Source organism: Mustelus asterias, chromosome 9 (assembly GCF_964213995.1).
Source record: "Mustelus asterias chromosome 9, sMusAst1.hap1.1, whole genome shotgun sequence".
NCBI classification, from domain to species: domain Eukaryota; kingdom Metazoa; phylum Chordata; class Chondrichthyes; order Carcharhiniformes; family Triakidae; genus Mustelus; species Mustelus asterias.
Window position 1 is genome coordinate 38,462,970 of NC_135809.1, and position 15,956 is coordinate 38,478,925.

The window sequence follows — 15,956 nt, forward strand, 5'->3', positions numbered from 1 at the left end:
CCCATGTCTATCCCCTTGGGTGTAGGAACAATTTTAATGGCCTCACAATATAAAGAAGTGTGATAGCCGCAGACTGCTGTCCCTCAATATTGAAAACATGACAGATTAATATTAATCCTAAACATGCAGTACAAATTTAAGACAATATACATCTGATCGAAATGTACAGACTCCTTCACCTGGAGCAATTAAACAATATCCTTGGAGAATCCTGCCACGTGTAAGCTTTTTGATGGTTCATTTTCTCTGTGGGAACTCCATATTATAAGTCATTGGAGCTCTCCAGTAAGTGAATAAACAAATCTGTGACTGAAAGTAACAGCTATTCTGATCTCATGTAGGAGAAGATTGAATGGGATCAGTGAGCTACAGGGTGAGAAACAGGAATTAACTCAGCAGCAGAAGACAACTGAGATACTGTTGGCTGCTTTAGAAGAGGCAACTGAGGAAGGAGATGTGGGAGTCCGTGCTTCCACATTTAGTTTGTGCGGGACAAGTTTTTATTGATGTCAAAAACTTTTTTGTTTGATATTCATACTCTGAGGAGATTATTACATAGGCAGGGCAGTGAAGAAATGATGGTTACTGGGAAATTCACTGCATTTCTCTGTCTTTTACTGTTTACAAAGTTGGAAGTAAGAAAGTAGCTGCCTCCAATTTCAAATGGACCTCACTTCCATTGCTGATGTTGGCTCCAAAACAGTTGTTTCTTCTTTCATGGCAAACAATTCTACGTGTTGGAATCACACAGTTTCTTCTTACAGTTCATTAATTCCAAGGCTAAAACTGAAAAAACGTCCTTCCTTTCTTTTGCAGATTTGAACTTTAAAAGCCCCAGCTTGGCTTCATCCTTACTTGTGGTATCTTAGTGAACACTTACTTGCCTGTGCAACATTCGCCACACTGCAAAGATAATTCATTGGATGCAAAGCGCTTTGCAAGTCCTGAGAATATGACTAAACAACGCAAGCTCTTTCTTTGCTTCCCCAGTAACTTCAGCATTCCTGATACTTTCTCAGCCTGGTCAATCAGTGTCCATTGACCCGGGGATGGGGAATGGAGTCACTTCTGGGGATGGGCAGCAGGGGGAGGCAGTGGGTCGGCGCAGGCGCAGCACGGCTGTGTGGAGAAGGCGTGGATGTGCGGCTGCGCAGAGTGTCAGGTCAGTGACAAACAATCGGGGGAAAGACAACAAAAAAGGAGCAAAGTGAGTGGAGAGAGAGTGAGGAGCTCGAACCTGGCACATCAGCACAGAGAAGCTAACACAGGGCAGCCTGGCACAGGGCAGCCAGCCAGGCCAGGCTGAGAGGGGCCGCTCACAGCGAGCATCACTGCAGAGCCGGCCTGAGGCATTATGAACCCGGTTAAAGAGGCAGCTACCCTGACACCCACACTGAGAGACTGAGCCTGAGCCAGCCTGGGGCTGCCACACACACCTACTCTGTGTTAACTTCACTGTACTGATGTGCCCAGCTTGCTGCAGCACCCACTGGGTACCTGGCCTGTTCCAGCACCTGCTGGGTGCCCAGCCTGTTCCTGCATCCCGCAGGGTGCCCAGCCTGTTCCTGCATCCCGCAGGGTGCCTGGCCTGTTCCTGCATCCTGCAGGGTGCCAGCCTGTGCCAGCCTGTGCCAGCACCCACTGGGTGCCTGGCCTCTATCTGCATTTGCTCTGTGCCCAGCCTGTGCTTGCACCAGCTTCATGCAGACATGAACCCACGTCTGATAAGACTAATTGGCCAGGGTGGAATTGACCTTTTTCTGAGCAGGACATGCAGCTGCTCAAAATTCTTTCTGCTCCACAGACTGAGAGCCTATGGTAAATATTAATAGATTGGATTTGGTAGTTGTATCCTTATGGGTTGTTTGTGCATTTGTTCTGGGTTCCTGTTGGGTATTCAATGGGTTTTGTTGGTGTAAGCTTGTTGGGTAATTGTGGCATATTCTGAGAAAGTCTGTGCTGGTGTATGACCTTAGTAGGATTAATATGTGCTGGTTCTGGAGACGTGTAGGTCTGTGCTGGACTGGTATCAGTATTGTGTGGGATCATATATGGGCTAGTGTAGGCAGATACGTACCAAATGGATTTGTATTGTAACTGGGCTATCGGGGGTATATTTGTATGGAGGTCCATATCTTGTCTTTCTCCTGATTTTCCTTTGCCTTCCACAGTGGGAATAGATGGATATTTCAGGAGAGAAAACCTTCTGGGATAGGATAAACCAGGAGACACCTTAAGGTAAATTCTTGCTTTTGTCTTAGAAATGTGTGATTACTGTTTGAGGAAACCAATTTCTCTTCTCTACAGTGCAGTACCTGGATGTTTTTCTTTATTTGGTATTTCTATTGGTTGTTCGGTGAGGAGTGAGTAAATAAGGAAGAGTGTAAAATGACAATGGTTGGAAGGGTGGCACTTTTATTTTGAAAAGCCTTGGAGTTAGGCCATAGAGCTAGTGCCATCAACTCATTTGGCCTCAGGTCTCTAACCCCAGAATGAAGTAAATTAGTGCTGTTCAGAGGCACAGAGTCAGGATCATTACAGGACAGGGTGATTTCTCCAGAGCTTACATAATCAGATCTCTGACTCGGTAAATGAATGTAGGATTTTAAATCCAGTTCTCTGCTGGATTTGTGGGGTGGAGGTGGCCATCATATGGAGTTGCACTCGTCAGTGAATGCCATTGGAGATATTGAATTAATGTATTTTCTTTAATGTGGTGAAATGTCTTTTGTTACATTGTATGTACTTTGAAATTTTTGTTGAAATGAACTGTGTTTGAGATTGCTACACTGGCGGTTAATCTCAGGCCACATCGACAATTAATAACACAAACGTTGTGTATTTTGCAGCATGAATGACATCAACCTGAGCTCTGTGGGGATGGATCAGCTGAGTGTTTCATCTGTTAGCAGCAGCTTACCTGTTACAGGAAGTCACTTAGGCATGGGTTCACCCACTCACAACCCTCTCCCAGCTCCAGGTATGAAAAGCTGATATAAACTGGAAGAGTTCAGTGTGCAATAACTGATATTCCCTGTCACTGATCAGCCAGCGGACTGCATGTTCCTTACTGATCAATCACCCACCAAACTCGAGTGCCAGTTACACTTTTTATTTCCTTTGGATTATTACTTCTTGCAAGTGTGTGTTTTCTCATTTATTTTTCTCATTGTATTTGCCTCATCGAATACATAATAACTCCTTGCTGTACACGCCAGCTCCAGACTGGATCAACAGCATTCTAGAATATTAATATTATTTTCACTGAAGGTTTGTTTGCCTTTTTGAGCTTATATCATTCCATAGCAGACGTGGCCAAACCTTAAGCCCACATACAATAATCTCCAGATATTCTAGAGCTGCAAGACACAGACAAACTTTACAGATACCATTTTTATTACTATTGCACACACTTATGTGAGGAAAGCTTCGGCTTTTCCCTCTCATATCTTCCAGGCTTCCTTCACACACAATTCAGATCATGGCAGAAGAAAATCTGCTTCATTGACACACTTCAGAGTTAGCATGTACTCACTGATCAACTGACTCTGGTAATCTTGCTCTTCCAATGTGGAAAATCAGTCAGGAGATATTTTTAAAAGCATTTTACTTGATAAAATGTTGTAACCACCTACAGAACAACAAATTCGAATCAGAGAACCTGTGTTCCAACACAGTAGATTCTTGCTTTCCTGTACTGTATTGAACTATTTCCTCAACTTTCCGGGCTGTAAGTTGAAGGGCTAGCAGCAAGAGGATGGGTTAGGGAGCTGCTAACATGACTGAGGGTCATACGATTCTACTTAAGGCCAACGGGAAACTATGAAATTCTTGCTAGGATGCTGGAACGAATTGTTGATCTTATAAAAAAAACTCCTCCCCCTCTCCTCCCAGTACCGCGGCCTACTCTGCGGTTCGCTCCTTCTATGAAGCTGTTGGCTGCTGAGGCTGCACCTGGCTGTTTACTTCCTGCTATTATGTGATTTAACGGGTTTGACAGGACAAGGAATGAGCTGCATTCTGTGTCAAAGAGCTGCTTAGGGCCACCCCTGTTTGATGGTCTGAAACCTATTCTCCAGTTTATAACCGTTTTGCCTGTAAAATCGTTGCGCCATAGGCACTCTCGTTAATTTTATTTGCATTTGGCTTTTATTGAAGTCTCAACTGATGTTTCGTGATGCCTCAGGATGCTTCTTTCTCGCTAGATCTGAATACACAGTGCCTCAGTATTCCTTAGAGTTGGAGTGCAAATTTTACTAAGTGATTGTCTCTGAAACTCGGCTTTAGTGGGCCCAAAGAACTATATAAATGGAGACAGATATTTGTTCAATTTGAAATTAACTCGCAAGGTGGCCCCATCATTCTTCCTCGTGGAATGTGCATCTTTGTCACAAATTGAAAGACCAACAACCTATCTAAAAAAAGGGAATGGGCCAAATGTCAATCATGTGCCTTGGAAACACATTTTTCAACAAAAGTTTTGGCAACAGGTCCTAGCTGCGCCAAAGTGGAGTTCATAGATTAGGATGTTACTCCCTTGGCTCCATTTCAGCAACTTGTTGGGAAGCTCTAAGAGTTGCAAGCACTGATAAAGCTTGAGTTGCAAAATGGCCATGGAGAGTCACTTCAAAAAGACCATGATCCAAGGACAGGGTTTGTGGTTACTTCATGCTGTATAGGAATTTTGTATAGCATTGGTGTTGTGGGAGGGGCTTTCACGATATGTGGGACCTGAGAACTGCTTAGTCAATTTAGTAAGAGTTTTAACAACACCAGGTTAAAGTCCAACAGGTTTATTTGGTAGCAAATCCACATCATGACTAGTCAATTTAGCCCAGAGACCAATAGGCGTGCAAACTAACAACTTTTTGCATTTATGTAACACCTTTAACATAATAAACATTTCAAGGCAAAATTTGACACTGAACCACATAAAGAGATATTAAATCAGATGGTCAAAGAGGTAGGTTTGAAAGAATGCCTTAAAGAAAGATGGAGAGGTTAAGGGGAGGAATTCCACAGTTAGGGCTTAGGGTGGGATACTCAAGAGGCTGATAGCTGATGAATTGAGATGGAGATTGAATTAACAAGATTGAGAAGTCACTCACTCGGCACAGAGGCTCTAGGGAAGAAAGCAGTGAAGCGATCTCGGTGAGAAATGTGCATGGCACTTGGTGGACAAGAAAGAATGAGGAGTTTAAATGAGAGGCAAAAAGAGTGGATCAAGGTGAGACACTTAAAGTATTAAAGGAGTAAGGAGAAAGTGGGAAGTGAATAACAAACTACATTTGAAGAAACGCAGAAAATTACCCCAGATGTCTGTAGATAATTTGATTTCCTCAGGTTCCACAATTTATGGAGTTTTGATGCATCGTAACCAGGATGTTTTGTCTGCTAAGTAATTTTAGTGCCAGGTAAATGCTGAAAGATTAATCCAATGCCTCACTGCTGTAAATACCATACCTGTATTGTGTGAAATCGTAATCAGGGTCACTGATATGCAATAACTGAACATGCCAAATTCATTTTTATTTTTGTAACATAGGGTTTGGCAGTCTTACTGGCATTTAAGGATCTAATTCTTTGATTTCACCCTCCTTCCCACCAAAACCATAAATTGGCAGCCTTGATGATAGTGTACTATCACAGACTGTGCATTTGCTATTCACAAGTATAGCGTTTTGTGATGTTATTGGAAGGGTTAGCAATTAGTCTGTGCTTATTCAAGCAAAACATGCTGCGCAGAAAGTTTGGAAAGCATTGATTATTTTTGTGCTTATTTTAATTCATTTCTTGGTGTTTAAACTGCAGGAATGCCAGTGGCAATACCGAATCTTAGTCCTTCCTTAGGCTCCCTCCCGTCAGCCCTCTCATTAATGCTTCCAATGAGCATTGGAGAACGTGGAGTAATGTGCAGCATTCCAGAGCGAAATTATACCTTACCGCCTCCTCCATATTCACACTTGGAGAACAGCTACTTTCGGCACATTCTGCCAGGTAAGTAACGATCAGCAGCAGAAGGGAAACAATGTAGTGTTTGCTTTCTTCTAAACATCATGTCAGAAATATAGGGGGTGATTCTCAGAGAAGTGCTGAGTTGGCGGGAAAACTGTTCTAGATCACGACTGTTTTGTCAGTTTAGCTTCACACTCGAATCTCCCCACTTTGTGCAATGCAGAGGTCCCAATTGGGAATCTCATTAAAAACGCAGGGGGGTGGGGGGGCGGGGTGCCTATTCACGCCAGAATCTGAAAGCTCTGGAACTCTGCGCATGCGCAGTGGTCCCGATCTGTCAGTTCCCCCGTTTGTTGGCCAGCTCAATCGCTGGCCAGCCCGGGATCCCCGCAGTGCTGCCCCTCCAGCCCCCTCCCCCCCACTTTTCCCCAATAGTCCAATCGCGGCTCCCACAACAATTCCCGGGCCAGTCCTGACCGCCCCTCCCCAACCCCTCTCCCAACTGTCCGAGAGCACCCAGATGTCCAGCCCATCCCCCACAGCAGTAACGATCCCCCCCTCACTCCGTCAGATCCCCCTCCACCCCCCCACCCCCCAGCCCACCCCAATCGCTGCCCTCCCTCCATCCCAGACCGATCCCCATGCAGAGTGGCAGCTGGACCCCCACCTCTAGCGCCCCCCCCCCCCCCCCCCCCCACAATAGGTCCCACCCCCTTGGCACTGCCCGATGTCCGGTGGGAAGTGCCAAGGTGCCCCTGGCCATGAGCAGTGCTGGGGGCACAGGCTGGCACTGCCAGGGTGCCCATGCCGAGGGGGCACGATCCCTCTGCTGCCTGACCCTCTGGGGGGCCCCAATTGCCCCCTCTTAATTCTGGCGGGGTCTCCCGCTGGTTCCCCGAATGTGGGGAGCTACTCTAAACCTCGCTGGAATGAAGTACTCCCGGCGACGCGCATCTCCCACCCCGACCCGCCAGAAAAGTTGTGGGTCAGGATGGGAGAATATTGTGTATTCCAACAACTGCCAGGCACACATGCTTCCCAGTCTATCAGTGCTGCTCCCCCATGTACCCCATGTCTGTTTCTTCTCGGTGCCTCTCCGCTGTCTGTCTCAATCCCTTGAATGACAGTCTCTGTTATTTCAAAAGTTTTTTTAAAAAGTTTATTTATTAGTCACAAGTAGGCTTACATTAACACTGCAATGAAGTTAATGTGAAAATCACCTAGTCGCCACAGTGGGTACACTGTGGGAGAATTTAGCATGGCCAATGCACCTAACCTGCGCGTCTTTCGGACTGTGGGAGGAAACCGGAGCACCTGGAGGAAACCCACGCAGACACGGGGAGAATATGCAGACTCTACAAAAGCAGTGACCCAAGCCGGGAATCGAATCCAAGTCCCTGGCGCTGTGATGCAGCAGTGCTAACCACTGTGACACTGTGCTGTCCTCTGTTAGCCTTCCATCTCTCTTTATTGCTGTCTTCACATTCCCTTCATGTGTCTGTGATGCTTCCTTCATGTTCCCGTCATGTGTCCATTCTGCCTCCAAGTTCCCATCCTGTGTCTGTGCTGCCTCCACGTTCCCGTCCTATGTCCGTGCTGCCTCCATATTCCCGTCTTGTGTCCGTGCTGCCTCCATATTCCCGTCTTGTGTCCGTGCTGCCTCCATATTCCCGTCTTGTGTCCGTGCTGCCTCCATATTCCCGTCTTGTGTCCGTGCTGCCCCCTCTGCACTGCTGTTGTTTGACACTTTTAGAGAGTACATTCCAACTCTTTTCCCTTTCAGATGGGTGACTGAATTGCTGACCTGCCGTTCATTTTCACCTGTAATTCCAATACTTTGGACTAGTTTTTCCTTCTCACCATGTTGTTTATGGAATCAAATGTGTTCTGAGTAAACTTTTCAGTAGCTACAGCCCTTTTTATTACTGTCAATGATAGTTACCACTTTGTTTTCAATTCCTAACCTCTAAGCAAAACACAATTCCTCCAATGGAAAGATAAACAGACTATTTGTTCCTGTGCCTCATTATTGGTCACTGTGAGGGCTGTGACAGCAGTCTGGCAGGATCTCCAATCCTGTAGGGGAGGCCTGGACTCCACAGTTCACACCTTTATGATGGTAGCGCTGAGACTGAGAACACGCTGTCCAGAAACAGTCTGTTATATCTTTGAACACCATGAAATCTATAACAAGTTGGGTCACTGGTCTTTTTTTTATTATGCGTAATGTTATTTCCAACAGATATATTTGATTTTTTAAGTATTCTTCAAAACACTTGCATAACTTTCGGGCAGGTGAACAACAAAAAATTCAAATCCTTTTCCACTTTGCATATTCACATCCCCAGGTGAAAAATTCTGTTTCTGCCCAGGAAATGCAGTTCTTTCTCCCCATTCCACTCTTTTTATTCCTTCTTGTACCGCACATCGATAAGGAAGAGTCATGATTTGATGTGAAGTAAAGGTAATCTTTCTTGATTTACATTTGTTATTTCCTGCAGGTATTTTGTCTTACTTGGCTGACAGACCACCTCCCCAGTACATCCATTCCAGTGCTATCAGCGTGGACGGCAGCCCTGCACTGCCGGTATCTGGCAACCAGCCGACCCTTGACCATTATGAACCGAGTGGTGCAGTGGGCTTGGAGTCCAGCATCGTCTCCATAGACTCGAGACAAGTAGGCACCCACGACTCCCAAAGTCTGCATCAGAGCAACAACCAGGAGGTCCCATTGGATGCTAACATCTCCATGGAAACGGTTTCTCGAGTAAATAGTCCCATCTCTACGGAAGGGATGGGTGAAGATTTGACCTTGAATGGCGTCACAGGTGAGCCACAAGCATTGCCCTCTGGCTCCAGAAACCACGAAACAATAACTGTGGACTCGGTGGGAAATAATTTGGAGGCAGAGGCAGTAGTAGGGCAGAACACAGTGATTCCAATTCATGCCAATGCAATAGAGTTGCCAGTTGTCATGGAACCAGAACCAATGACTGGTCGAGTAAGCAACCTGCCAGAGAATACTCTGAGTGACTCCATCCATGCTGCTGCAATGAACTCGAACCCAGTAGGAGTGGCACTTTCTTCCTCGCACTCATTGCCTTCACTTGAGCCAGTCTCGCTTCATGGGTCCAGCGTGGGACTGGACACTGTCTCCGTTTCAACCATTACAACAGAGGTTTCCATGGGTACCAATCGGGTGGATGGGTCCTCAGAAAACCTTTCATTTGTATCAGGATCTCTGCAGATGGAGGACTCCAGCTCTAACAAAGAGAATCTCACAGATTCCTTTACGATCTGTAAGTAGCAATTTTTGTTAACATTAGTATTTGAAGAATAAAATCTGTATTCACTTTTGAATCCTGGACACAAGAATACCTCTCATTTTTAAACTACAGCAGCCTGGCTGATGTACTAAAGCAGCTTGTGTCAGCCATTTTCTAATGTCAGCATCCTCTGGTGGTGTCAATTTTGTTAATATTGGGAATGGAACACTATTTTCCTTTTTACAGATGGTGTTCACATCCAGTATCTCCAAGGTGAGGGACACCATGGATATAGATGCATGTCCAAACACGGTACCTTTTAATTCCTGACCCAGAAGAGTATTCCCTTGTATAACATTTAATCTTTTAGCTTCAATTAATCAGAGTCAACTTGTCTTTTTTGAATTTAAACAAAAGCCGTCTTCTTGGCCTCTCAATCGTCATGCTAATTTGCGTTGAATTATGAAGGATGTATTGTCAGGTTGAAATTGTCCAAACATTTACCCTTAAGGAGTGGATATTCTCACCTTATTATTCTCTGCTGGATTCCAACGTCACTCACACAGGCAACAGGGATATTGTTGAACCCACTGCACCAGTCGTCATATTTTCATTGTAATATAAATGGTGACTGAAATTGCACATTGCATTTCTGTTTGATATCTTTTAATCTAGTAGTTACATTGGTGGGGTTGATCCTTTAATGGTTTGTTTTGTTTCAACTTCAGGAAATCTGATATCTGTCAGTTTATATAGCTAGTTCTCAATAAGTGTCCCAGACTAGTAACTCATACAACGGGGACATGGGTACCACGACTATGACAATCCTGCTTTAAATTTGGATATGTTTCATCAATAGCAGCAAATATTTTCAAATAATACTTAAACTGCTTTTACATTACAATCTGGGTCTTAGTAGACTGCGCTAAGTACAACATTCTCCTGCAGGCTTTAGACCATAAGGCATAGGAGCAGAATTAGGCCACTTAGCCCATCGAGTCTGCTCTGCCATTCATTCATGCTGATATTTTTCTCATCCCCATTCTCCTGCCTTTTCCCCATAACCCCTGATCCCCTTATTAATCAAGAATCTATCTATCTTTGTCTTAAAGACACTCAATGACTTGGTCTCCACAACCTTCTGCGGCAAAGAGTTCCACAGATTCACCACTCTCTGGCTGAAGAAATTCCTCCTCATTTCTGTTTTAAAGTATTGTCTCTTTAGCCTGAGGTTGTGTCCTCTGGTTCTAGTTTTTCCTCCTGGAAAATTTTGTAAATTCTGTAAATTGACCATGTTGTGGAGTTTGCCATCCTGCTGAAGTGCAGGTCGGGTGACATTTTGACCACCATCAGGGAGCAGCCTATTTAATGACCCGAGGCAGCCAGAAAAACTTTGTTTAATAAGTTGATCTTTGTGGCCTTAAAAAAAAAATGTCTGGTCCATTTATCTTTGATGGCTACCAGCTGTACAAGACCTGGGAGCTGGCAGCTGAGGACTAACATAAAAGCAGCTTTAACTGTCACTGATAAAAATATACCACTGTTGATATTGAAGTTTTGTTTTTCCCTGTTCTTCAGGGTGTACTCTGTGTGACCGGGCTTATCCTGCTGACTGTCCTGAGCACGGAGCTGTAACTTTCATTCCAGACACACCGGTCAGCAGCCGAGCCAGACTGTCGATCCCGAGACAGCTAAGCCTCAGGCAGTCCGTCACGGGAGAAGATGTTGGTATGCAGGAAGTTTCATCTCATTATATGTTCTGCCTATTTATAAAAGGAAGTTGTCACCTTAAGGATTCTTTTGAGAACCTTCTGGAATTTCTGGAATAGCCGAGATTGAAAATTAATTGCATTGGCTGCTATGGAACAAACTAAACTGTAGCAGATGACCTTTTTTTTATGGTTATAGTCTTTGTAATGTTTTTGTCCATCTGCTTATTTTAGGGAGTATATTTTAATTTTAATGGAGATTTATAGACATCCTCCATAAAGCATAATTTTAAAATGTATTTTCTTTAGCCACATTCGACTTGCCCCAAATCTACTTATCCTCTTTTCAGACTCCAAACGTCTCTTCCAATTCCAGCTGGTTTGCGCTTCCATCCAAATCACCCAAATCCAACTGCTCCTTACCTCCACCCTGCCCCATACTCGGGTAATCTGTGCTTTCCCCTGCGCCCATTAACCATCTTGGTGCCTCCTCCGAGCTCTGCATTCCTCTCACCCAGCCAACCTGCACCTCGCCCCAGCAGCAGCAGACAAATCTAGTGGCACCATTAATAATGTTTGGTCACTCGGATTGCCTCAGAGCACTGAGTGCGTCTGTTTACTGAGACTGCCCCAGCTTCACTGGCTCTGATGTCTGACAGGTGTATGGAGTCAAGAAACAATTCCTGTACGCACCTGTTTTGGACCTCTGATTGGAGAAGAGATTAACTTGTTGGAAGTCGCCGATTGGTCAAACAAAAGCAACACTAATATCTGGAAGGTTAGTGTGACAGAAATATACTGTAAAACCAAACCTTGTACTTAATGTTTTGTGATAGTATCTTAATACAGTAATACTAAAAGACAGAAAAGTGGAGGGTCACTGACACAGTATTGTCTGATATGTTAGCCTCTGCCAATAAATAGCTAATTGGGAATGCAGGTGTAACCAATTGACTTTATGAATAGTAAACATTGGGCGGCAGAGTAGTTAACACTGTGCCTCACAGCGCCTGGGACCCAGGTTTAATTCTCGGCTTGGGTCACTGTCTGTGCGGAGTCTGCACATTCTCCTCGTGTGGGTTTCCTCCGGGTGCTCCAGTTTCCTCCCACAGTCTGAAAGACATGCTGGTTAGATACATTGGCCATGCTAAATTCTCCCTCAGTGTACCCGAACAGGCGCCGGAGTGTGGCAACTAGGGGATTTTCACAGTAACTTAATTGCAATGTTAATGTAAACCTACCTGTGACACTAATGAATAACTTTAAACTTTAGAAAAATAAATAATAGATACTGTAGCTGGCATGTGACTTCAATACTCATATAAACAAGGCATATGCTATATCTTACATACTTGGTGAATTAGCTAGGAAAGAGGGTCAGAGAGATCAGGCGTGCTAGTTGACCCATCATTGATATGCCGACTCATTGCAGAGCAGTGATTAACAAAGCAAACAGAATGCTAAATCTGTTGTCAGATTAGCAGAATGTAAATCTGCAAAAGTTATCTTGAAGCTGCATTGTGTTCCTGTCAGACCAACTGTGTAAGCACTGCATTCATTTCATGAATGGAGGTATGTGGAAACAAAAGGGCCACAAAGCCTATCCCAGAGGACAGACATGTGTGGAAAGATTTGAACAATTTTGACCCTTCCTCTTTGAAAGGAAATGAGAATGGGCCGTATGGAGGTGCTTAAGATAATAAACGGAATAGGAAAGGTTAACCCAAAGCACTACTTCAAGTTATGGTACAGAGACAAGGGCACTTTGTTAAATCAGACCACAAGGCTGTGCTCCTGCTCCCAGCTTACAAGCAAAAACTGAATAGGGAGAATCAGATAAAGAAAGTCAAAGTCATGCAATGTTGGTCTGAGGAATCGGATGATCTCCTATGGGACTGCTTTGAGTCAATAGACTGGTCAATATTTAAAAACTCAGTGACCAACCTGAATGAGTACGCCACTACAGTAACAGGCTTCATTAGTAAGTGCATACGAGACTGTGTGCCAAAGAAGCAAATCCAGTTTCCCAACCAGAAACCATGGCTGAACAGGGATAGCCATTGCTTGCTGAAGTCCAGGTCTGAGGCTTTCAAGTCAGGCGACACTGACCTATACAAGAAATCCAGATACGATCTATGGAGAACCACCTAAGATGCAGAGACAGTACCGGACCAAGCTAGAGTTCAAGGCTAGCCACATGGACTCTCACCGACTAGGGCAAAGTCTGCAAAATATAACAGGCTACAAGATGAAGGCATGTAGATCGCCAGCACCAATGTACCCCTCCCCAGTGAGCTCAACACATTCTAGGCCTGTTTTGAGCAAGACGTCAGCGAGAGCACGCCTTCCGCCTCAGAAGCCTCAATCGAACCGGTATCCAAGGTCACCATCGCAATGTCAGATCGGCCTTCTCGAAAGCCAACCCATGGAAAGCGACTGGCCTGGATAGGGTACCTGGACGAGCACTCATGGTCCAGCTGGTGGGGGTATTCACAGACATCTTTAACCTCTCCTTACACTGACCTGAGGTCCTTACTTCCTTCAAGAAGATGACCATCATCCCGGTCCCAACAAAAAGCCAGGCAGGTGCCTTAATGTCTATTGTCTGGTGTCCATCATTATGAAGTGCTTTGAAAAGTTATTCGTGGCACAGATTAATTTTGGCCTCCCAGATTGCCAGGATCCACTACAGTTTGCCTATTGCCACAACAGGTTTACAGCATTTGCCATCACCCTGGCCCTATACTCAACCCTGGAACACCTGAATAACAAAGACATTTAGGTCAGACTCCTATTTATTGACTACAGCTCAGCCTTCAACACCATTATTCCTACAAAACTTATCTCCAAACTCTGTGGCCTAGGGCTCGGCTCCTCTGTCTGTGACTGGATCCTAGACTTCCTAATCTGAAGACTGCAATCAGTAAGGATGGCAACAACACCTCCACGATTATCCTTAATATTTCAGTTGTGGCCTAACCTGAGCTTTATACTGGTTCAATCTAACTTCCCTGCTTTTGTACTCAGTACATCTATTTATGAAGACCACCTTATCTCTTCTGCCAAAATTTATCACCCAATTTCTCTGTATTAAATTCTGCCCGTCACTTGTCTGCCCATTCTGCTAGTCTATCTATGTCTTCTTGCAGCCCCTAAGCATTCTATCCAATGGTGTAATTTTCTTTGTTTTTTAATCTAGATATTTCACAATTATGTTTTGGAGTTCCTAATAGTAACAGCAGATGAGAACATCTGTAACTGGATGATGTTTGTACACAGAGCTAGGTGAGTCAATTTCTGTAATGTCCTAACTATGTAAGGGTTTGGGTTTTTGCACAAAAAGAAACGTGGTTTGCACACGTAGAAACAACTAACAACAACAGATTTATTGAAGAGCTGCTCTCTGCACTGCACTGAGTACCAAAACTGAAAGTAAAACAGGAGTCTGTGGCAACACCCTAATGACATCACCAACAAATCATGTGATCAGGTCTTAACGCAACCGTCCACCCATTTAAATACATAACAGTTTCCACTAGATGTATGGAATGTGGGGAAGCGAGCAATACGGATCACACAAATGGTAAAATACTGATTGAAAGGCTACAACATGCTTACGTAGAGCCCATGAATTTGACAATTCCTACTCATCCCAGTGTACGATTCTCAACCCAAAGCCATGCAAATCTGGTATAAAAACATGTTGCATTTTTTTAAAAATAGTGTCTCTGGATGTTCTGGGCAAACGTTCTCCAACTTGACACCTGGGTGCACGAACACAAGAAAGCAATGTGATAATCTGCTTTTAATCATGTTAATTGATGAATAAATATTGGCTAGGGTACTAGAGATAACTCCGGGCTCTTTTTTGAAGCAGTCTGTGGGGATCTTTTTTTACATCCACCCAAACAGGCAAGTGAGGCCTCGGTTTAACGTCTTGTCCAAAAAATGGCCTCCCCAATGGTGCAGCACTCCCTCGGTAATGCACTGGAGTGACATCCTTGATGTTTGTGCCCAACCTTGGAATGGTTTTGAACCCAGGGCCTTGTGACTCAGAGGTGAGAGTGCTATCAACTGAGCCATGGCTGACACAATATTCTTTAATATCCTGTCACTGAATGCTTTGGATAAGTGCCAATGCCAATAGTGGGGTATGGCATCACCAAACTTGAAAGAGAATATGGTAAAATAGGAAGCAGTGATTAGGTGCTGAAAAGCTTTGGGATCATCGGATGGTTTTTCAAAAGGGTCAGCAGCATTTAATGGAACAGATTCAGTTGATGTAGGAGCAAGTGTACAGTATACTCCTGATAATTAATGTTGCTCAGTGCTAAATCTACCATTGCAGCAATTTGTAGCCCATTATGTACAAAAAGCTCTAAGGACTGAATTTTTTGTTTCCCCAACCCCTTTTCCCCACAAGCAGCAAGTGCCACGCCTGTAGTTCAACTGGCATTTTACCAGTGGCAGGGAGCCAACTGTCTTTAGGTTAGATTCTCTGAATGATGAAAGAGCTGTTGAGTAAAATTGGAGCTTGAGTCGCATGGTCATTTATCTGGCATTTTACCTCTGGATCATATTGAAAATCAGGCTGATGGGATAAATGCTTCCTCTTCCTTATAAAGGAAAGTGAAGCATGTTTGGGGCAGTTTCAGCTCCATCTCTGGTGGATAATTTATGTAAGATAACGGAAATAGGATTGTATTGGTGTGAAGGGAGTGCTCTTTAGGGGCTGTGGTTAATGTAATGGAATTCTTCCCACCCTGTACTCGCCCCGAGTGTGCAGAATTGTGCACTGCAGAGTAACCCTTGCATTTCGCTGATGCTTTATTGGGCTGGGAGTATTTGATGGGGCAAGGGCAGAGGAGGCTTCAGGTGTACCTGAGCTGTGAATGTTTGACACTGATGTGAGGTGCAAAAATATTGCATTCCCAGAGCACATGCCCTTTGTCACTGTGCATAATTCTCCATAATGTTTGCATTGTTACATACCTCTTGCAGAAAGTTTTAAATAATTTTTCACTAT

At 44.3% G+C, this 15,956-nt stretch overlaps 1 protein-coding gene across 2 annotated transcripts in view; it reads left to right on the plus strand.

The window, feature by feature from the left end:
- Window positions 1-1,110: 1,110 nt before the first annotated feature.
- prdm4 (PR domain containing 4) overlaps window positions 1,111-15,956 on the plus strand; it is a 29,745-nt gene continuing 14,899 nt past the window's right edge. Inside the window, exons 1-8 of one of the 2 annotated variants that reach the window (XM_078220016.1) lie at window positions 1,111-1,162; window positions 2,172-2,238; window positions 2,850-2,980; window positions 5,812-5,997; window positions 8,457-9,254; window positions 10,800-10,949; window positions 11,590-11,708; window positions 14,130-14,215. In XM_078220016.1, coding sequence (XP_078076142.1) covers window positions 2,851-2,980; window positions 5,812-5,997; window positions 8,457-9,254; window positions 10,800-10,949; window positions 11,590-11,708; window positions 14,130-14,215 — 1,469 coding nt within the window. In that variant the 5' untranslated portion in view covers window positions 1,111-1,162; window positions 2,172-2,238; window position 2,850. Of the gene's footprint in view, window positions 1,208-2,171; window positions 2,239-2,849; window positions 2,981-5,811; window positions 5,998-8,456; window positions 9,255-10,799; window positions 10,950-11,589; window positions 11,709-14,129; window positions 14,216-15,956 lie in introns of both variants that reach the window. The other variant, XM_078220017.1, reaches the window with a different exon arrangement.